The sequence below is a fragment of the Ambystoma mexicanum genome, chromosome 9, assembly GCF_040938575.1.
Source record: "Ambystoma mexicanum isolate Mex_15411 chromosome 9, UKY_AmexF1_1, whole genome shotgun sequence".
In the NCBI taxonomy this organism is placed as follows: domain Eukaryota; kingdom Metazoa; phylum Chordata; class Amphibia; order Caudata; family Ambystomatidae; genus Ambystoma; species Ambystoma mexicanum.
The window spans coordinates 1,394,397,331-1,394,420,797 of NC_090931.1; the positions used below are offsets into that span (position 1 = coordinate 1,394,397,331).

At 43.4% G+C, this 23,467-nt stretch overlaps 1 protein-coding gene across 1 annotated transcript in view; it reads left to right on the forward strand.

Annotated features, from left to right (window-relative positions):
• Positions 1 to 23,467, forward strand: part of LOC138487477 (peroxisomal trans-2-enoyl-CoA reductase-like) — a 403,878-nt gene that overhangs the window by 16,503 nt on the left and 363,908 nt on the right. The window contains exon 2 of the mRNA XM_069613996.1: positions 17,795 to 17,928. Coding sequence (XP_069470097.1) covers positions 17,795 to 17,928 — 134 coding nt within the window. The remainder of the gene's footprint in view (positions 1 to 17,794; positions 17,929 to 23,467) is intronic.

The following is a 23,467-nucleotide window of genomic DNA, read 5'->3' on the forward strand; positions in this document are numbered from 1 at the left end:
ACATGCCTTATAATATAAAGGACCAATATATATTAAATGTAACACCAAGAAATGTAACAAATTAAGGTTTATTTCTACTGACAACATGCAAGACACAAAACTGAAAGGAGTGACTTAGCTGTGGTGTCAGCAGCAAAGAAAGAGGAGTTGGGTTTAGAGTAATGGACTTATATAAGGAAGGGTCCCTGCTCATTGGTCTCCTGCAGGGCATGACCTGTTCCTTCATGATGGATTGGGGAGTCCCCTTACATTGACATTGAACCCTATTTAGTTCTGTTTTTTACAACTTTTTTTGTTTGTAAAAGTTTTCCTTTGCTGCTGTGGTTTCAGAGTAAAGATTGTAATGCATAATATGAGCCTCCTGTCTTGTCATAGAATGGCATGGGACAGTCATTTCCTTATATGCTGATGATAATGATGGTGTTCATCAAGTATCCTCAGGAAAACCTAGCACCTTGTGGCGATGAAGAAACTAAGCCAGGCTAGTTAGTAGTAACTTTATTCTGGGCCCGGACACAGGACCAACGCCAGCCAGGCCCGGCTCCACCAGGGGGGCCAGCGCCCCCCATGGTCACCCCTGGCCCCCCTAGAAAAGAGGCCTTGTCAGTGGTGGTGTTGTTTCTTCCTTTTTTCTTTTTTTTTTTCTTTAAAAGATTGAATGTATTTTATCTGGGTCATCCATGGGTTCTGGAGATTGGAGCAGGTAGGAAGAGCTGAAACCCCTCGTTCTACACTATCTAGTACCATAATTGGCGGTCTCATTCACTGGCACATATTTATCACAGAATAACTGGCCAATCAGATTCCTCACCTGGGTTAAGAAAGGTTTATCGCTGTAGTTGAACAGCAACACCTTTGCCACAACCCAGTAATCCGGATCATTAACTTCTGCCCCCATATCAATGCTGAAATGTGTAGTGAAGTCAGACTTTGCTGCCAGGTGGCCATTTGTGCCTTCAGGTAAGATGGCCAACAATCCCATGGAGATAAGGGCACTGCTTTGGGGTGGTACCTCAACATCTTCAGAGCGCCATACCAGCTGTGCCAGCTGTAGCTTTGGTATGGAGTCTGCCATCCGGTCTTTTCTCCTAATCTGCAGTTTTTGCACTTCTAGAATAAGGTGGGCTTCCATCACAGTTCTCGTGGATCCCATTTTCGACACCATCTGTCAGGTGAAGGCCAGGTGCAACCCACAAAAGGCACAGACAACACGAGAAGTGTGTTACAGGTGGTTTATTCAAAACACACAAACGTTGCAGCTCACAAATAAAACATGGTTTCTGCACAAGGGATCTTAGTTTTGAGTAAGAATCCTTTGGACCTCCCATCCGGGGTGCAGTTCTCACAGCATGTCATTCCACACAGTCTGGATAGCTTGGCCACCAGCGCTCTCCACCAATCTGTCCAAGAAACCTTATATCTGCAGGTAGAAACCTGTGTATTCTTCAAGGGGCACATACTGGATTTGCAGTCCCTCTACCTAGGAAGACTTTGCCTTGTATAGATCATGCCATGTGCTCTGGCCATCTTTCCATCCACCGCTTCACATCAGGCTCTCACCTCTTACCCAGGACCTCTGTTCTCAGTTATACTATGTCCTCAGCCATACCAGCTTCGCACTGCTCTAGGTCTCCTCTTCTCCTGTCTTTGGGTATTGATCCACCTCTCCACTGATAACTCCCCCTGCTCTCTGATGTTCTTCCCTTACAACCATGAAATACAGACAAAGTCCACAACAAGCTACCTGCTAATATCGTATAGGGCTGAGAAAATTAGCATTTACCCATTGCAAAAGAAAAATGAGAAAAACGTCTTGTCAAACATATATAAAGACGAAATGGTCGGAGATTTATCTAAAAAATAGATTCTTTTTTATTTATCCATAATGCACAAACATACTAAAAAAACACTGGACATCAGGGAAGTGCCCAGATCCATAAAACAAATATATACACAAGAATACATGACACAAAAATACTAGTACTGTGTATCATCCAAAATTAATTCCCAAGTCTACAGGGTGATGTTAGTAACTAATGGGTGACTTTTTGTACATTTCTTTTTACAAAGCAAAACAAGAGATGAAACCCATTTAAGAAGTGTCGACAGTAGTAAAGAATCTGTTTCCAGCCTTTGCGCGATAACTACTATTGCCCCAAAATTTAGGGTCAGTGGTAGAATGATGTATTTTCCGCTTAGGCTTTCATCAGGACACTTGTGATCCAAGTAGAAAGGATTGTCAAATGACGTATTTTCAAACAGCAGTGCTAAAAAAACACATATAAAAAATATTTATATACCGACCAAGTTTATAAAAAGCCCAAAGTATTGTGCTTTTGCACAGGTAATAATCTATATTTTAAAACAGCCTGAAGTAATCAATATACGTATCAAACCAAATAGTTTATATAGAAACTAGTTTAGACAAAACCAGAAATGATTTTGGTATAGATGGTGATTGTCATTTTATCGCCATTTTACATTTCAAAGAACAAACCAGAAATGACATATTTGCGAATTTGTGCTCAAGATAGGAAGGGGAGGAAAGAAGGAAGGGGGAAATGGAAAGGAAGGGAGGGGAGACAAGGGAGGAGTTAGTGACATCTTATATATATCCACTTTTGTATAAACCTATGGAAATTGTGGTTATACCTTTGAAAGCTGGCCACACTTGGCAGTCTTGCTGTATTTTAAATGACCGGATATTATGGCCAAAAATCAGAGAATAAATCTTTTGTTTATTCAGCTAGGAAAAGGGACAATAAAGTAATTATTCTTAAAGGATTGAACCCTATGTTGTCTTTTTGTTCCTGGACATTATTATTTCCAAAGATGAATATAATATTTATGAGTCGCATATACCTGGAGAAAAACCAGATGATGCAAAGGTGCATTGCAATCGAAGAGCAGAATCGCATGATCAAGAGATGTTTTCTGCGTTTGTCCTGTTGAATAATGTGATCATTCACCCTAAAGAAAGGTGCAGAGAATACGGAGATTAAATCCATTCTATGTTAAAAAAAAAGCGGCAGCCTGGCTGCATTTATTTCTCAAGTACTGAGCGGCATAAGTTTTTCCACCTACTTCGATGTCGAAACGGCATCCACAGCCGTAGATCCGCAGCGTCTATGGATGGTGTGGGCGGCGACCAAAGTGAATTGGCGGCATCTCCGTCACGGATTGTTATATGCACGAGTACTGTTTGATTGTTTATCAGTACACCCTAGACAGAGGCAGGGAATGTGGAAAGTTAGAATCCCTTCTACATTTGCTTCCAGAATTCTGGGCGGCGCGAGATTTCACACTTACCGAACAAGAGAGAAAAGAATTCACAGCACGTCCGTCACGGGAGGAAAAACGTTGCTAAGCACCGATTCAGCGTGATCCAGTTCAACTAGTCCTGGTCATGGGGTCACGTGCTACGTGGTTATTTATTGGTCCCTGTGGGCAGACGTTGTACATGCTGTCCCATTATGATTTAAAGGAGCCAGGTACTCAGAGAGAAAAGGCGTAGGGTTCTAATGGATACAAAACGATGTACAATTGTACAAAAAGTCTGTAGAATAAATCACTAGAAATATCTATGAAGGGGCATTTGTATCACTAATTATGGGTGATACCAAATAGTGCTACCACCAGAGTGGAGGGCCCCCATGATATGTCACTACCATATGTGATAAATGGAGAGATGCTCTGCCAAATGTATCCATGTGATATGTACATAGTAGACATATACATGTTGTACTAAAAGAACAAAGGAGCATCACTTATGAAGAAAAAGATTCCATTCAATATAGAGATTAAGGCCCTTGCTAACTGAGTCAAGATTATAAATCAATTTTTGTTCCAGTTTGCGGAGCTTCAGATCTCTGTCCCCCCCTCGTGGATGAGGACTTAGAGTTTGTAGAACACACCAAAACAGATCGTCATGGCTGTGTTTCATTTTTTTATAGTGTTCTACCAGTGGTTTGTCGGTAGTGCCATTTTTGATACAGGAGCGATGTTCCCCGATTCTGGTTCGGATCGCTCTTTTGGTTTTTCCAATATACCACAGGTCACATGGACAGATGATACAGTAGATAACCCATTTTGTGGCACAATTAGTAAAAGATTTTAAGTGCCAAATTTTTCCTTTAAGATCAATGGATTTGAGATTTGTGGTAAATTTGCACATCAGACAGTTGCCACATTTATAATGGCCAGTGACTGGTGGAAGATCCCAAAGTGTGGATTGAGTATTAGTCACATTATGTTGTTGCGCATATGTATGGACCAATTTATCACCCAAATTCGGAAGTCTTCGAAAAGCAAAACGATGAGGTAGAATATGGAAGGATTCAGTATTAATGATTTTCCAATTTTTTAGAATCGACTTCCTCAGATCATTACTGATCGGTGTAAAAGATGAAACACATGTGATTTTTTCAAGAGCAGTTTTGGTTTGTTTTTGAAGGCAATCACCTCTCTGCATGTTTTTGGCCTTTTTATAGGCTCTTCTTATAATATGTGATGGATAGCCTTTGTCTTTTAGGTCCTGTTTCAAAAAGTCACTATGCAGTATAAAGTCTTGTGTATCGGTGCAGTTACGCTGAATACGTAGAAACTGTCCAAATGGCAAGTTTTGCCTTAGTGCCTGTGGGTGCCAGCTGTCAAATTGCAAGAGAGTGTTCTTTTGCGTGGGTTTCTTGTAAAGGCTGGTGCCAATGATTTTATTCGGCATCCGAAAGATAGAAAGGTCTAAGAAGGCAATCCTCCCTGTATTTGCCTCGCATGTGAATTTGATTGTAGCCTCCTCATTGTCAAGCCATAGATTGAAACATTTCAGATCTTCCATAGTGCCTCGCCAAATCATGAAAATGTCGTCTATGTAGCGGTACCAAGCTTGGATGTTAGCCAAATATGGGTTTATGTTCGTATATATATATAAGAGTTCTCAAAAAAGTCCATATATAAATTGGCCAGGTCCAGGGCAAAAGTGGCCCCCATACTTGTGCCATACAGTTGTTGGAAATACGTATTATTATATATGAAGACATTTTTGGTGAGAGCCAAGTGAATACATTCTGCAATGAAAGCGGATGGAGGATTTTTTGTTCTCTCTTTTCCAACAAATCCAGCATTACTTTGATGCATTTCATTTGGGGAATGTTGGTGTATAGAGAAGTTACATCTAAAGTAACAAAAATGTCTTGGGTCTCGATGCTCAGTTCATCAAGAATTTTAATCATAGACGTCGAGTCTTGTACAAAAGACTTCATTTGTTTTACAAAGGGCCTCAGGAAAACATCTGCATATATTGACAAAGGCTCGAGGAGTGATCCTATGGCTGGCACTATGGGACGACCTGGAGGTGTAGTAGAATTTTTATGGACCTTGGGGAGGCAATAAAATGCCGGAGTCACTGGTTGTGTGTTGATCAGAAAAAGTTTTTCTTCGTCATTGATCCATCCCTGGTCATGTGCATGTGTCATAAGGCTTTTTATTTCTTCCATGAGTTTGGTAGTGGGATCTGAATGGATTTGTTTATAGACATTAACGTCCAACAGTTGTTTTTCAACTTCGGTTTTATACATGAAGGAATTCCAAAGGACAATACCTCCACCTTTGTCAGCTGGTTTCATGACAAACAGGTTATTATTTTCCAGATTTTTTAAAGCCAGGCGTTCTGCTTTTGAGAGATTGTCTTTGTATCTATTCTTGTTGGCACATAAGAATCTCATGTCTCTCAGAATTTTGTTTTCGAATGCCAAGATTTCTGGTGATGTCATCGATTGCAAGGGTGTGAATGAAGAAGGTTTTTTTTTTTCCAGAGTAGTTATCATTCATAACTTTGGGGTTGTCTTTGTCATGGAAGAAATATTTGAGCCTAATGAGACGGAAAAAGTTTCTGCATTTCAATTTCTGTTTGGAAAACATCAGCTCTACATACACGAACCAAAGAGAGACCTTTTGTCAAAACAGTTTCCTCAGTTTTAGTAAACACATGTGTGCTAAGATTAAAAATGGGGTTTATTGCTTTTACCACTGTTGCGGAGGAATCCACTGTCGGGTCTGCATTGGGTGGTTGCCCCACTGTCTGTTCCTGCCACGATTCCCTGGTCGTTGAAAAAACTGACCTCTTTGTGGGGGGTTGTTCGGGGTGGTGGTGTCAGAGTCACTACTATTTGAGGAATTGGAAAAGGTAACTAACTTTTTATTCTTCTGCGGTCTGGAATTAGTTTGACCTTTCCAGCCAGTTTGATTATTGTTATACATTTGAAAAAATCCAGGCACAAGGTAGGAGTACGTGGTTTCTTCTTTATAGTTAGTGATGTCTTTTTTTAGTTTCCAATTTTTTTTGTCTAAAGTGAAAGTTTTGAATTTAGACATTTCTTCATTCATTTTCTGTAGAGCAGATTTTACATCCGGAATAATTGATTCCTCTTTTATCTTTTTCTTTTTTTTTTTAAGCGTGTCTAGTTCTGCTTGTCGTATTTTGCCTTCCTCCTCTACTGTCTCAATAATGAGAATGATCCAGTCACGGGAACATTTATTTCCAACACCACTAAAACTTTTCATAAATTCTGGGTTGTCAAGAAACACTCTGGGTATATTTTTGATTTGTAGACCCTCGGGAATAACTCAGTTTTTTAAGTATTCGATTATGAGTTGCCCATGAGATTGGGTCCTGATCAATTTTTTGGTTTTTTGAGTAAGAAGGTCCAGGTCATTGGCGTTCACCTGCGGTGTGGTAGATGGACCCGCGGTTGGACTGCTTAGGATTGAGGGCATTTCTAGGCATTTTTTGTAAATATCTTCGCCAAATGACACAATATTCATACTTTCCATTTTTAAATTAGGAACAATGCTCAACCATCCATGTGGGTTGTCCTAAATCACTGTGATTACATTTTGATCGCTCGCTTCTTAATCACTTCCCTTACAACCTCCAGTAACTACCCAACTTCCTCCAGCAACTTCACAACCTCTTCAGTTTGATTTTTCCCAGCCTTCTCCAATACAATTCCATCTTCTTCCAATTATCTTCCCTCCTCTTTCTGATGCCATCTTCATCTTGTATCCTGGCTTGCAACATTATGTGTTAGTACTGACTTCTGCAATTGTATTCGCTCTCCCCTCTTGCTTCTCCGCTCTTTTTGACTGCTTTCTCTCTGTTCTCTCCTCCTCTCCCTTTTCCCATCTTCTCGCTGCCCCCCTAATTTCTTCTATGCACTTACTCTATCAGAATTGTCCCTGAACCTAGTATGATAGCAACCTCGTCTGTCTCCTCCCCCCTCCCCTTACTTGGACACCCCCACACCCCCAGCACTATCTGAAATGTCATCAGGCCTAGTACGATAGCCACTTGTTTTGTTCCTCCGCTCCCTTTCTGCACCACTCTCCCTCGCCTTTTGTTTTCTCCGGCTCTACCAGAAATGTCGTCAGGCCTGGTACGTTAGTCGCCTGTCTGTTTCCATTTCCTATCCACTCTCCCCCTCCCTTCCTTATCTATGTCTTAGCTCTTGCACTATCTGAAATGTCATCAGGCCGAGTATGATAGTTAATTTCACATCCTTACTGTTCATGGTCTGCAAGAATATCAATGTATTTTCCCTTGTTCCCTCCCTTTCCTCAAAGCGCTTTGAAACACATTGCGTATAGGCGCTATATAAATAAACTATCATATCATATCTATTCGCAATAAAAAATAAATACATTTTAACCACCACTGGGATTAGCATTCTGAGGAGCTGCACTGCAGGCGGCCCAGTAAGGATTTGTTTGCGTGCCCTGGATAATGATTTATACCCCACAGCCATGAAAGCAGAAATTACCAGGGATATGGTGAGCCATTTACACCTCTAAGTAAGGTAGCACACTTGCTCAAGCAGTCAGCCTACAACTTTAGAGCAAGATCATGTGTTGCTCTGCTAATTGCACTTTTAATCTTACTTACATTACAAACCTCTAATTTATAAGGAAGCTATTGTGTCAAATCTATCAAGTTCATTTATGTAATTGAATGTAGGTGTTTATATGTGGGAATATAACTGTTGTTCCAATTATGCCTAATAAGATGGTTTACTGTAAAAAACAATAAATGGCAGGTGATGATGCTTGGACACAGATTTCTATACCAGGTGCATGAACGGCTGAGGACCCTGATAAATTATATTCACTGGAAGTTACCGCTAACATTTTTAGGCCTTGTGGTCCAGCAGTTTGGGCAGGGCTGCTCACATTAGTGGCAGGGAGGCCAAGGCAAATTTGCAAATAACGGTATGTAAGCCTGACCACAGCAATGCCAGTGTGTAAGATGGATTCAGAGGCTTACATCCATCAGACTGAGGGCCCTTACATCCCATGATGAAATGACATGGAACCCTATCCTCTAATGCTCATTTCAGGTCCCCGTCGGTTTGCTGTCGCATTGGAACCTACAAAATAAACCATATCTCAGAAACTTGATGTACTGGGGTGGGTAATCGTGACCAGCGTTCCCTCAAAGCTGCGCGCTTGCATAGCTTGCTTCTTGGTTCCTCTCAGAAGACTTTTAGCAGCGCACACAGACAATTCTTACATATTCAAAAAGATTACATTTTTAATTCTCTTTATTGATTTTACATGTTAAACAAATCCACACTCACTCTCCCCCTGCCCCTCTCACCCCCAGTCTTCTCTCCCCCTGAGGACTTTCATGTCTCTTCCCTCCTATGAGGACCCGTACGTCAAGTGTGCTCAGTGGAGATCCAAGCGTTTTAAGCGTTGCGGGCACCCTTGCACTCTAAAGTAATCTTTCAGAAATTCCAGTGTTTCTCCCCATTCTGTAGTAAATTTCAGCAGGTTGTTGTTCATTGCGTACGTTGTCCACTCAAGGGCTACCCGTTCCCAAACTTTGCACAGCCAATCCTGCATAGTGGGTGTAGATGTTCCTTTCCAATTCTGTGCAATAGGAGTCCATTGCTGACAGCGTGGGGATTTTGGGTACACTACATGTAACGTTAGAGATAGTGTTACAGTCACGCCCATGTCCACGTCCCTTTCGATCTTCGAAAAAAGATGCAATACTCTGAGATTACCACTAGATGTTGGACTACATGCACAGCATGGGAATCTAAGCAGATACAATCATCAGAAATACGATTACGGTGAGTAATGTATGACATGTCCCCATGTTTATTCTTGCAAGTGGTGAATGTGCACTCATTTGGCCAGATGATGTAGGTTCTTGACCAGACATTTTTATGTAAAATTGCATTTAATTTTAGTACTGCTGTGTAAACATTTGAGAGGCTGTTTGCTTTTAGTATGGATCTAATGTATAGCTTGGATGTAAAACCACTTGTGATATGTGCGGTGTGAATGCCTTTGTAATGCGTGTGCATTTCACTTACCTCCCGTGCTCATTTGATAACTAGAATCAAGATTACCCAAGTTTAGAGCTTTCCTGCCTGTTGCATAACTGACCCACCAAGCAATTGTGGCCATCGCCACTGCCTTAAAGGGTTTCCAGCTGCGATATCCCTGCCGGACGGAAAACTGCAGTTCTGGTCTCGCATTCCCGAATGCAAGCTGCTACGCATAACTGCAGCTGATCCGTCAGATAAGGGTACGAGATGGAAGAGGAAGTAGTCTTGGTCCTCTTCTCTGTGGTAAAGGTAATGCCCTCTGGCCTGTAGATCTTCCTCTCAACTTCCAGTGCCTTAATGTCAGATATTCTCCTACATGGTAGGGTTTGGAGGAAGTTTTGAAGAATTGATGGTCCCCTCCGCAACTAATTGGTTAAGCTAGATGGTCTTGATTTGTCCTGCAGCTATAACATGGTTTATCTGGGAACATCAAACTTCAAAGGTTCCCAATGGTATTAAGTATGGGTGACCATGCAAACCCTGTTTGGTAAAGGCACTGAAGAGTGGTTGGAACCATTAATTTCCTGGTAATCGGTTTGAAAGAAGTTAGCAACTCTTGGTTCGTGTCCACATCTAAGGTTTATTTGCTGGTAAATATCCAGTTGACCTAGCATGAATGCTAGGTGCATGTGAGAAAGAAGCCAACCCGTGTTTCGACCTACGTCTTTATCAAGGCTGTGTATTGGTGGTGAGTTGAAAGGATATTGGTGACAAGGTAAGTGCATGTCGGCGCAACAGGCATAGGTCATACATAACGGTCATATAATAGTAATGAGCAGGGAGTAGGTGGTGTGTGAGGTGTCATTGTGGTGATAATGCAAGTTTACATTTGCCCTCATCTGGCTCGCCAACCTGCTCTGCTGGCATCCGACTAGGTCTGCTGCTTCCCCAAAAATGGCCGGCCGTACCACACAGCTCTGTAGTCGATTCTTGATCTTAAGGAATCGTCTGATGATATCTCAGATCCTGATGCAGGTTTCTGATCTTCAGTCTCTGTAGTGAAGAGGCCCTGGGAATATGGCCTGATTGGAGGATGCCAATAACCCCACTATCCTCTCTAATGAGCAGAGGGGATTACTAGGGAGGACAGGAGGTCTTTTACCCATCCTATTTGCTACATCAGGGTCTCCGGTCGTCCGCTAGCAGGAGAATATCGCCAAGATATATTATTATGCGAATGCCCTTCTCTGATGGCCGCCGCTACTCATCAGCTTGGTAAAGGCCCATGGGGCTGGAGCGAGTTTGAATAGCCAGCGTCTTGAATTGCCAAAATTGACCTTCCCAGCAGAATGAGCAAAACTCTGTTGTTACTGGCACTGTCAGATATGCGTCTTTCAAATCATCTTGTCTGAGAACGTCTCTTAGCTGGTGAATGCCTTCCATTTTGAACTGCCTGTAAATCACCCAGCTGTTGAGCTCTTTTAGGTTCATAACTAGCCAAACCTTCTCTTTTCTCTGCCCAAGGAACATATTGCTTACAAGGCTTTGTGAAGATGTGATACAAGGTGTTGCCCCCACCTTGTATAACATCTTCACAAAGCCTCACTTCGACCGCCTGGACGACATGGGTATCATCTACACCAATTATGCCGATGACACCCAGGCCCTTGTTCCCATCTCTGGAGACCATGCCACGGATGCAGCCACCCTTAACTGCATCTTCCGAGCCATCCAAGACTGGATGGCCCATCATGGTCTTTGCCTGAATGATGACAAGACTGAGCTACTCATCATCGGCTCTCATCGCATAATAGACAAACTTAATCACCTCTTCAATTCATTTAACATGGATGGACACACAATCAAAGTAGTAAACCAAGTTAAAACGCTCAGCTTCCATCTAGACTTCTCCCTGAACTTTAACAAACAAATGAATGCCGCCACTGCATACACATGCAAACTCATTAGAGCATGCAGAAAACTCCTATCCACTGCCAGCTGCCTCACCCTAGCCAGAGCATTAGTCCTCACGCGCCTAAACTACTGCAACGCTCTGTATGCAGGGACAACGTCTATATGCAGGGGCAACGAAACAGAACACGAGGAGACTCCAGGTCCTACAAAATAATGCCCTTAGGGCCACGCTCAACATTCCTAAATCGGCACAAATCTCAATCATCAGACAACAGCAACGCTGGCTCCCAGTACAAGAAGGCATTCTGTTCAAATCTCTCACCCTCACGCACAAATACATGCACCGGAAGGCACCGGCCTATCTATCCAGCAGCTTCTCCCTGACACAATGCTCCACACCCACACAAGCATCCCTTCAACACCACCTCACCATTCCCAGATTCAAGCTTCAAAAGGCTGGTGGAGGCAGCTTCCACACATTTGCCAGCAAACACTGGAACTCCCTTCCCCTTCCCCTACCACTCAGAACACACAACTCAAGACTTTCTGGATTTTCAGGAAACAACTTAAAACTTACCTCTTCACCAAAAGCCTAAACCAACATGACATCATCCTCCCATAGATATCCACCTGCCTTCATGCTTCCATTGTAGTAACTGCTGTATGTTAACTTCTCTTCTCTCTAAATACTCACCCTTCAGGGGTTGTCTGTCTCATGTATCTCCTCTGCACCCCTTGCAGGGGCTGTCTGTCTCATGTATTTCATGCATTTCGTGTATATCCTCTGCCGCCTTTGTAACCTCTACTTTCTTAGTAGCGCCCAGATACCTCCGGGCTAGGTGCACCATATAAGTGTAAAAAATAAATAAATAAATATGAACTTGGGGCTCTGAGTTTCGCAACACTCGATCAACCCTTTTACCCTGAGCTGGATAAGCTCGCGGTGAAGGAGTACCTGTTTCTCCTGTGACATGAAAATTGGGCCTGGCCAAGTTGTCTGTGCTGACGGCTGTATAAACTCTAGGTGAAAACCATGGCCTGTCTGCAGCACCAATGCATTGCTGGATAGCATTTGCCAATTTTGCCAAAATTGCAGTGTTCTCCCTCCTACCTGGATGGGTACGCTGCACCCAGCTTGCTTACCTGAGATAGCTTCCTGCGCTCTTCCTGCTCCTCTGCCTCTGCATCCTCTGACGTTCCTTTCCCCTGGTCGGGAAGAAGTATTCTTGCTGCCTTGATTCCCATACGTGGGCTCTGGTGCCCTGAGGCCTTCTGGATGATGCGAAGCGACTGGCCGATCGACCCCCGATAGCGGCCGGATCCAGCAAAAACCCAGCCGGGGAAGGTCTTCCTTATAGAAACCTTCTCCAGGGAGGCATACGTGCCCACGAAACTCCCCATCTTTTTGCCAAACGCTTCCCCGAAAAGAAGCTCTTGCGATGCTTTCCCAGCTTCGTAGGTGGCCAGATCGCTAAGCTTGGTGTCCATCTTCAAGAGGAGTCCTCTCCAACTCTCTGAGGAGATGGCACAGTTTGCATTCCCTAAGAAACACATTGTAAACTGTGCCCAGTTAGCCAGCGTCTCGACATCTACTTCTTCCCCCGGACCTCTGGCCTGTTCAGCCAAGTCAATATTCTTAGCTATGGGTCCGCTAAGGTCCAGTAGCTTCTCCTGACAACACCTCCATCCCTTTCCTGAGATTCGTTGATGTTTTTGTGACAAATGTGATCATCTTAGGATCAAGCTCAGGTGCTTCGGCAATTTGCTCACCAAATCTGGTCAGGGACATTCCGCCCTCATGTGCAACCCGGTGTCTTTATCTAATTGTCTCATTATCCTCAGTACCTCTAGGCGAGGGTTTCCAATCTGAGGACTTAGGGTTCCTAATATCCTCTGGATTGAACCTGTCGGACATCTCAGTGTTCAAGGCTTCTAGGTGCTTTTCTTTTCTGGTTCTCTTACCACCCACGTGGACATCCTGCTTTTTGCCTTCCTCTTGCGAGGAGTTTGCTGTCTTTGGGAGACTCTCCGCCAGTGTCTTCATCCGTCTCGCCCATATTATCTTGGCCTGGGGTGGGGGTCGGGAGGCTTGGCACTGCTGTACTTTGGAGGAAAGCTTCTTTCGGCTTACCAAAGGTGTCAGCTGCCTGTGGGGCTTGTTGATCAGCCCCATAAATTGGACCCGAGGGAGTAGTGCTGTGTTACTCCCCTGTTTGCTCTTCTCTTAAACAGTGGCATTTGCGGACATGCTCGCCTTATTCGTCTGGGTGTTTTTTACTTTCCTGTCCTAGGATAGACTCCAGGGTAGCCAGTCTCTCCTGTATTGGTCTGACCCCTTCTGACACCTCTTCCACCAGTGAGTTCCCCAGCGCCTGCTTAAAACTGAGCACCAGGTTGCTCTCTGACTGCTACTCCTCACTCCACTCATATTCTGACATGTCTGTCAGTTGGAGGTATTCCTTGGGGGGGTGCTGTGTGCCAGTGCCGGAACTGTAGCAGGCTGAATTGCACGCCCGCTGTGATCACTGGCAAGCTGGTGGCTGTAAACACCCTGCGGTATGGGATACTGCTTTACATTGGCTCTGTGTATTCCCCAAATGGGGTCTCTGGTTGGAGAGCTTTTTATTTCCTTATTATTGGGCAGAACAACTTGCTAGCCGATTGGAAATTAGTGTGCCTTTGTTATTAACACTGTCTGCCTTGTAGTAAATATCTTGCTGTAACGTGAGTGTTCTTATCTTCCTTCGTCGCGCTCATAAACAAATGCGCTGCCGGACATGTGAGCTCCGACATGGACTCTCTGGGAAACACTTATCCAGAGCAATCCGCGTTGCTCATGCGATGTGTCCAAGTGAGGGGGCCTGGCGTATTCCCGTTGGCTGCGACTTACCTCCAAAGCCCGAGCGGGTCCACCAGCGTGCTCATAATGAAGTACTGGAAGCGCTCAGCACCCGAGGCGCTGCTGGTCTCGGCAAGATCGCCTGACTGGAGTGGAGTTTGTACTCTCGTAACTTTGCATAGCCCTGCACTAGTGGTGCCTCGAAATAGCACTGCCATGAAGATTGCACTGCAGGGAAAAATGATGCAGCAAAATAAGCAGCAAAAAATCAGGAGAAGGAAACGAGAAAGTAATTATTGTTCAAAAAAGAGTGCAGAGAGTCTGGCTGCTATCCCGTATGAGTTTTGTTTATTCTACACGGCTGATACCTTCTTTACTTCATTGTTGCTTCCAGGAGTACAGGCTGCAGCAAATTCGAAATAGTTGCAGTTGACTCGGTATGAGTTATTACATCAGGCAAGTTCAACAGCAAAATGTTTGAATGCAATTCTTAAAGTATATTTTAGTAAGCGAAAAGGACAGTTGATATTACACTTAAGTCCTGACAAAAAAGGTTCTGAAATGAAGAGTAGGAAAAAAATAATGGGGGAAAAATGAAGAGGAGGATCCTGATCGATGTGCTTTTACACAGTCTGCTGATGCAGAAAATTATAAAGAATTTTGGATTCAATGTCCAAAGAATGGGACAATGGGACAGGGTGTGAATGGGTGGGGGAAGATTTGAATGGTTGGGAAGAGATTGGGGGAGACATGACATGGCTTGAAAACATTTGTATACATAAAGATGAAGTTGCTAAAAAGGAACGGGAAGCCCAAAAAGATTTAGTTACTAAATTAATAAAAGGGGGGAATAATGTAATAAAGATGCAAGTTCAATGCGTTCTAAACGAACACACTTTTCATCTGCCAGAGTAGCACTGTAAAAGGGGAGGAGGCTCATTCTGATGCTTGTCAAACAAAATCCTTAATACAACTAATTCATAAATACAGGGGCACTGGTAAGTGTAATCAAACTTAGTGGTAAAATGAAACGTGGTAAATAGGCCTTAAAAGCTTGCTTTTGCAGAAAAGGTGGGTTATATTTTCATGTGTGGAAAAAGCTGCTGTAGCTAGTGACTTAGTGCAGAGTTTGTGATCCCAGGCCAGTACTGAAAGAAGTATACAATGGTTGTTATTTTTCGAGGTCATAGATTAGAGCTCGCAGGTTTTGCCAACAAATAATGAATGCATGACCATTTTATAATTCAAAATGATTTGTAAAATATGATGTTCTAATGGAGCCGAAAAGAACCACAGCGGTTTCACCCTGTAGTGCATTTTTCCTGGGAAAAGGGTTAATGTCCCCGATAAGCAACATTTGTGTAGCAGTGCGTCCATGGTTCAAGTCTTTGGCGGTGACCTGGTGGTAAGCGCTTCTCTTGTGAACCAGGATGAGGCGACCAGGGCAGTTCATTAAAGTTCTGCTTGTCGTCTCAAATGTTTCAATAAATTAACGTTGTGCTGTGGGAATTGGGGGTGGATTGTAACGTCACATGTTGTAATTGAGGGCGGTGTGGGAAGGTTTGTGGACCCAATTATTGAACGTAATGTATGCTTTTCTATAAGGGTTCAAAGTGCGAACACCAATCAGCTCTGTGTGGGGAGATATTTTCATGTTGCATGATCACGAATATGTCACGACCCTCGTCCCCAATCCCCACTGGCAAGCCCGTTGGCCAGGTGGGATCAGGACTCGGGTCTCTAAGGCCTGGCATCCACTTCAAAAGCCCTCTTGGGGCCAGTCCTGGCGCCTATGGTGCCAGTCTCATACACTGTGAAAAGACATGTGTTCAGGGAACTACTTTATTGAGGCTTTCAGCCAACATGGAGCATCCACATAGCTTGGCTCCTAGGAAGCAAGCTATGCGGTATAGTGTTTTGGGTGTGGTGGCCTAGGGACTATTTTACCTGGACTACTTTGTTGGGGCTATTTAAACCACACCCGAACAAGACAACACGCTTCGTGTTACTTTGCAGTCTACAACGTGATGCTCACCGTGTCCAGCTATACCCACGAGCCTCGGAGAAGCAGAACCTGCAAGAAGACAAAAGGAACACCGTTAGCAGCAGCATCTTACCTGCAATCCTCATCGTTATCTGCTCGCAGCTCCTGTGAACAGCTTCCTTGGATCCGCATGCCTCCCGGACCAAAAGACGTGAAAGAGGAAGGTAAAGACAACATTAAAGAAGGCATTAGAGACATTGTAAAACAAAGAACTGCTCAAAAGGCTTACCTGGCTGGTCGCCTCTCGGCTGGCATTGCTCTGGAAATTTCACAAGCTCTGGGAGAACACTGCAACCTACGAGAAAAGAAGGAAAACAGGTTAGCAAAGGCAAGACATCGCAGCACTGCGCATATCGCGTACTTACCGCATCATAGCGCTCATTACGTGCCATCATTGACCAGCGAGGCTCAACAAAGTCAGTTCGCCACGCTGAAGCTCTGCATATCTAAGGGAGAAAAAAGACATTGCTAAACAAAGAAAGGCATGCAGGAATAACAACAATACGAAAAAACGGCAATAAGACCTACCTGAAAGACATCAAATGGGCCGGCGTCAGTGAAGTAACTGGACTGCACACGCCCATGAAAGACAACGCGCCCCTGCAAAGAAAGCAGGACGGAGAGCACGCCTAATTCTACAACAAGGTGAGGAGAGGGCCCAGAGGGGCTGAAATTATACGGGGTGGAGGGAGGATACTTACCCCGATCACCCAGTCTTGAACACAGCCCTCCTGTATTTTCAGGCGGAACCTTCCCCGCAGACCACATCCGCTAACCACTAAGAAGTTACCAGCGAGCTGCCCGGCTGGGTGCCGTCCCCGTGGATACCAGGTGAGCGTGACAGAATACTAATTACTTTGCATTGTATAAAAGTTCTAGATTTGGGGACGTTTCTTTGACGGCGCCTTTTCATGCAGTTCTGTTCTGCGATCTGTTTGATTATAGCTATCCCAGCTGCGTCTCCCTTAATAAACTTGTTACTTCTTGCACCAGTGTACACTCCTTTTTGACTACTTTTGTAATTGGTATTGGTGAGTGATGAGGCGACCCTGGACACAGTGGCATAGAAGCACTTGTATCCACATGGGAGTCTTGTGCGTCAATTTAAAAGAAAAGTATTCAGGGGCAAAAATAACTGAACTCGCCTGCAAGTGCCTAGCCATGAAGACAAGATGAAGGATGTCTGGACACATGAAAGTAAAGTCTTGCCTGAACATAGCCATCAGCTGACTGGTAAACATTGCACCCCGATAGCTTGTCTGCAGGATTCCAGTATGCTTCCCCCCTGTAATGTACTGTTGGACTGCTTTGACATGGTAACTTGCTTTAAAGCAAACCTGCGAAGGAAATGGGGCAGTTGGTTAAAGTAAAACTTATGAATATATCTAGAAAGTAATATGATATGTAATGTCAAATGGAAGAGGATCTCAGAATAATGTTAAGAAAAGGATGACCGGAACCATGAAATAGGGTTTTCCATTTCACATTTCAAATGTAGACAATTATGCTAGCTTAAAAGTACACATTTCAGATTGCACTGAAATAACAATACAAAGGTTTGCTCAACTTGTCAGAAATGCTTGCACCTACTCAGTCTCAGTTCCCTGGATGCTGTAACCACTGGGGTTTGTAATGCAACAATGACATTTTCTACCCTCCCCCTAACAGGGTGCAAAGTAGTTATTGCTTCACGTAACCTGGACAGATTAAAGGAAACTGCTGAACAGTTGACCACAAAAATCCCTCTGTCAAATCCAGCCGTGGTGACTCCACTGCAGTGCAACATCCGCAAAGAGGAGGAGGTAAGGGAAACCGTTTTCTAAATATTGGTCATTTCTTTGCACTCAGTGCTTTGAAGCTTTCTGTAGGTAGCAAGCACCTGGGTTGATTGCCACTCAACCTCACCCAGATGTTGGCAACAACGGAACCAGCAGCAGTGTTCTCCACCCAGCACCTTTCATCTGAATACCATTATCTAACATAGTTTGTACAATATCTGGGGGCTTACAGGTACCAGTGCATGCCATTTGAGATGCCACCTGCAGCAGCGATGTTTAGCAACTAATGCAGTAACTCTGCAGTGGTAAGCAGGTAACTTACTATTTCCTGGATAACCTCCTGATACGTGGAAAAATGTGGAGGAATAGGAGGCATGTCTGCCTGGTATCCTTAGTGTCATCAATGCAAAAGCTCTCACCCTTAGCAGGAAAGTGTCACATTGGGGTCAGGTCAGGGAAGTGTCATATCAGAGCAACACCATACGTGCTGATTGAACCAAAACGTCAAGGAGTTGGTGCACACCCTGTTGGGTATTGTTGTGATTATTTATTTTAGTGGAATAGTACTTGAAATGTATAGACAATTATCCTAGTAAGACAATGCAGGCAAGGGAGATGCTCTTGAAGAACATCAGGTTTGTATGGTCAGTAGATTGCCAGAGAGATTTTGATGTTTTGAAGGAGGAAATAATGAATGTGTACATCATACTGGCTTTTGCCAACAACATCATTACTCTGAATGGCAGCAGTAAGGGTCTGAAGAAGTACTCAGCCAAGAACAACAGAGAAGGGTGATATGTATAGCCTTCACTTCCTGAGTGCTAAAGGGTAAAAGGCATAATTATTCCATGGTGGGAAGGGAATCACTGAGTGTCTAAAACATTTTAAAACGCTGTTCTGTGATTTACCTGTGACAATACGAACATATCAGATGCCCCTTCTAATGTTGCGTAGCGAGGGATGTCACGGATTGTGCTGAGCACAGGCATAAGGCAAGACATTACAAGTTGGGCTGTAGAACACAGGGGCTTGTTTATCAACAAATGGTGGATCTGGTGGATCTGATACAAGTAGTCGAGGAGAGAGAAAATAATAACTGCTAGGCGAGGTAACAATGGATAACTAAACAAAGGCTTAAATGAAACACCTCTCGGCTGTTCTGCTCTCTCTAGAGTAGAGGAACGTTATCATAAGGTCAGCAGTTCACAAAGGTCTTTCATAACAGTCCAGAAACATGTTCCCTCTGCAGTTATTAGAGTGAAGGATGGATAAAGGATTACAAAAGGTGTAATAGCAAACTAAAATAGAAAAGGCAATTCAAAGGATTTTATGCAAAAAAAGAAGCTCCTTCTAAACCCAGTCTAATGTCCAGTTCTCAGATTGTAGGTTTTTTGGGTTTCTAAACCAGTTTTCACAGAATCCGTAGTGAGGGCCTTCTGTGACCGAAACATCACAGGCTTGACACAAGCTTACAGTATTTTCCAGAGGTCTAAAGATAGAGAGGGGCATTCCCCAATAGCAGTCCTCTGCCTCTGGACCCGGGGGTGGGATTGAGGGGGGCGTTCCATCAGTGACCACCTCCCTATTCTAGGGTCCTGGTCCCTTTGGAATTCCTCCTGCCCAACCCTGCCATGGCATTCCTGTCTGTTGGTTAGGTTGCACTTTGTTATACCTCCTCCCAATTTTGGCAGCTTCCCTGGGTTGACTTGACCTGCTGGGACCTCCCTAATATTTTTTGGCTAGCAGAGGTGACCGTCCTGATTTGCAATTCTATATTCCCCTTCTATATAACCTCCTCCATATAACTCTCCCCAGATTGTAATTATCTCTCCTGCAACCTCCTCAATATATTTCTCCCTAGATGGTATCTATCCTACAGCCTTTCTGATGAAACTCTACAGAGGGTGTTGCTTTCCTATACCCTCCTCAATATAACTCTCTCCGGATGGCATAACTCTCCCCTGTACCTTTCCAATATATCTCTCTTCTCCAACCTCCTCATCATAGTTCTCTTCTGCAATGTGTTCAATATAGTTCTCTCTAGATCGTATAACTCTTCCCCTTGAAACTCCCCAATATAACGTCTCCAGCCTCCTCAATTTAACTCTCTACATATGGTGTCATTCTCCCACTCTCCTCCACTACTGCAACCACCTCCTTTGATCCTCCAACAATCAGCTGAAAGGCCACACAACGTCTGCAGGCTAGTTTTTATAGTTACATATCCCCTCTGAGTGGGTGGTGCTCAGTGACATGGGTTGCACCTGTTTGTTGAGTTCTATTTTCTGAATGGGCCATGTGTCGCTGGTCTTGTGGGCTGAAACAGCTTGATTGAGCTTATTTTAAGGCCTTCCACCATTGTGGATTCAAAAACGACCTCTGACATGTGTGAGGTTTGGAGCCCTGCTGACGTGGCGTACATTGATATTGGTCCCTATGTTTTCAAATCCTGTAAACCAAAAGCTAGGTAAAGCTTTGCTAAGTGGGGAAGATTTTGTTTTAAATGTGAAGCCTTCCTCGTGGGAAAATTGCAACTTCATAGTCTTTGGGACGCTAGCTGGAGAGCCATGTTTGTTTGTTTTGTCCCTTGTGGGCATACTGTGCATACGTTTTCTTTAGTTTATCTAGCACAACTTTGTATCCACAGAACCTCCGGAGTCTGTGCAAGTATGCCTCGTTATTAGTTTTTTTCCTTGGCAGTTGTGCCCACAGGGAAATCTATTTGTACACTTGTAGGTGAACACAAAATAATGCAGCTCTATTTAAAAGAGGTGGCATTAATTCCTATGCGGGGTGTTTTGGGTCTGGCTATTGGCCTGGAATAGCTCTCCAGGAATTAATAAACAAATCTTATCAAATAAAATCAACCATGTATGAGGCATGTACAAGCAATCTGCTGATTTCTCCCGATATATATTGATGCATCCTGCCCTATCAAAAAAAGGCCCCTTTTCAAAGACCTTCCGGGAAAACTCATGGTGTCACGCCTGGCAAATCCAGGGATGAAGACAATAATCCTCATTATAAAATACAGTTTATACCAGTGACCATTGGCTGATGAGAAGCCAGTGTTGTCTGCAAATTGTAATTGTGATTATTCTTTTACAGAGCAAAATTTGCACCCGCTATTTTCCTGTAAATCGTGTCTGATACAGAGGGGAAAATATATTCTTAATTTGCAGATCAGACCCTATTTACAGGTTTATTTATATTTGATGAAAGTCAGTGATTCTCTGAGTGTTGGTGACTTGAACATTTTCTCTTGCTAACTATATGTATGTGTCAGAACTAGATTGCTGATTTGATGGATTAAGTTTATTCATTTTGATTTTGTATTAGCTACTCTTTTGTTAAATGGATTTTATTCCAACTATAATCAAATGTTGTATATGTCACAGTTTTATGAATAATATTTGCATTAAACTCATTTACTGACTAATGGGTGTTCAAGGAACTTGTGGGCCAGGGCAGAGTGAAGAATTGGGCAATGTTTTGGGTTGGCAAGTTACACTGATTACTGGATGGATAGACAGGCAGTGTTCATTTGGGGGCCCTGCCCCTATCAGAGTTAACAAACATACTCCTTCCCTGTCCTACCCCTTGGGCCCAGACATGCAAATGATGGGCGGCCAATGAAACAACAGTTGACATCTTTCCTTTGCTTGTTCAGTAAACCCCTAATCCCATCAGCAATCTTGGGCTGCAGTTCCATTACAATGCAGACACAACAGCTTGTTGAGCTTCCTCATTGTATTTGTTTTTCCGGAATACTGGTCAAAGTACAAAGTAGAGTTTTAACCTTTCCTGATACTGAGCTAGGTTTTCTTTTGTTCTGTTTGCATGTCTTAGTCTTAGTGCAGTTGGTTTTCTTACGGCAAATCGCTAAGAATGATTGTAGAAGACCATCAGTAAATTCTTTCAAAATCTTCTGCACACTTTTTTGTAGAGACCAATTGCATTTTTGTCAAAGTAGAGTGAATGCATCTGGGGGCTTGGCAACTCAAAGTAATGAAGTCAGTGCAAGTTGGATTGTAACAATCTATTATTTGAGGGTTGTGAGGGGTCAGAAATGTGAGGCGGACAACTTTTGGATGTTTTCTCAAATTGCGCCATTTTACTAAATTATAAGTTTCAACAAACGCCTCACTTTCCCTACCCTGATGAGGATTTCCCTGCCTGTTCAAAAAAACGAAAGGAAACACTCTAATAAGGAATTTCTGGCCCTCACACTTGTACATAAAATACAGAAAGAAAATATGTGGCAATTCACAACAATGGCCCTCATTACGAGGTGGCCTACCAGCAACCTCGGCTTACCGTTTCCGCCACTGATATACTGGTAATACAGGGATATTACAGGTGGCCGCATTATCTGCCGGTAGGGGCATGAACTACCGGCAGGTCAGGCTTGCCGGTAGTTCACAGCCCGTACCGGCAGACTCTGAGTGAGCCGGTCCAGAAAAGGTGCCAGTAACTTTGTTGCTGGCACCTTATTTCCGAACCGGCTCACTCATAATGAGGGCCATAATCAAGCCTGACCTGCCGGTAGTTCACAGCCCCTACCGGCAGACTCTGAGTGAGCCGGTCCAGAAAAGGTGCCAGTAACTTTGTTGCTGGCACCTTATTTCCGAACCGGCTCACTCATAATGAGGGCCATTGTCAATAATTGTATTTCCAATAGATTTCCAGTCTCTCTTGATAACCTGGTCGAGAGCCCCTTCTCCAGGTTTTAGAGTCAAATTTTTGTTCCAGTGTTCAAAACAAAAAGAAAAGAAGGAAATCCAAGTTCACAATAAAGATTCCGTTCAATTCTTAGTCTCTTCACAGTATAAAAAAAAAACCTCAATAAACCACTGTTCATCCAATAGAAAAGTTTGATCTCTTCCTTGAACAATGATTTTTCCACTTCAGTAAATAGCATCAGGAATGTTTCAGGTCAAGATGCTTTGTCACAGTTTATAAATGTCAAAGAAGAACTACAATTCCTTGTCAGATTCAATGCAACACAGTTTTCGCCAAGGTAAAGGAATCACAGCTTCTTAAGCTTCTTTATAATGGTATAAGTCACAATGTATATCTTTGTCAGGATGACTTCACAGCACTTCTGCTTAATGTTCACCATGTAAGTATAGTCGCCTGCTCCACAGTGTTACCCCTTCAACTGTGCTTCTGAAGTTTTAAATCTACTGACAGCACTTTGTATTTTGACAACTTCATCGATCTTTGTGATTTAGAACAACTGTTCGGAAACGACAATATTCACTTTAGTGCATTTCTACCTTCAAGCAAGCAAGGCACTCTTCTTCTGAACATTCACTTTCAGAAGGGCAGTCTCTTTGCCATTCATGTCTTTCTGCAACAACAACCACAATTTCTTTAAGGGTATCATTCTACTTTTCCTCTTCTTGACTTTGGTAGTGACTTTGGTAGCAATGACTTTCAGCGAACAGCCCCAACCAACAAGTTTCCCTTTTCCCAGCCTCATTTATGCATTGGGTATTTATAAAGCGCCTATACAACAAATGGTGTTCCAAGGCACCACAAGACAAAAAGGGGACAGGGG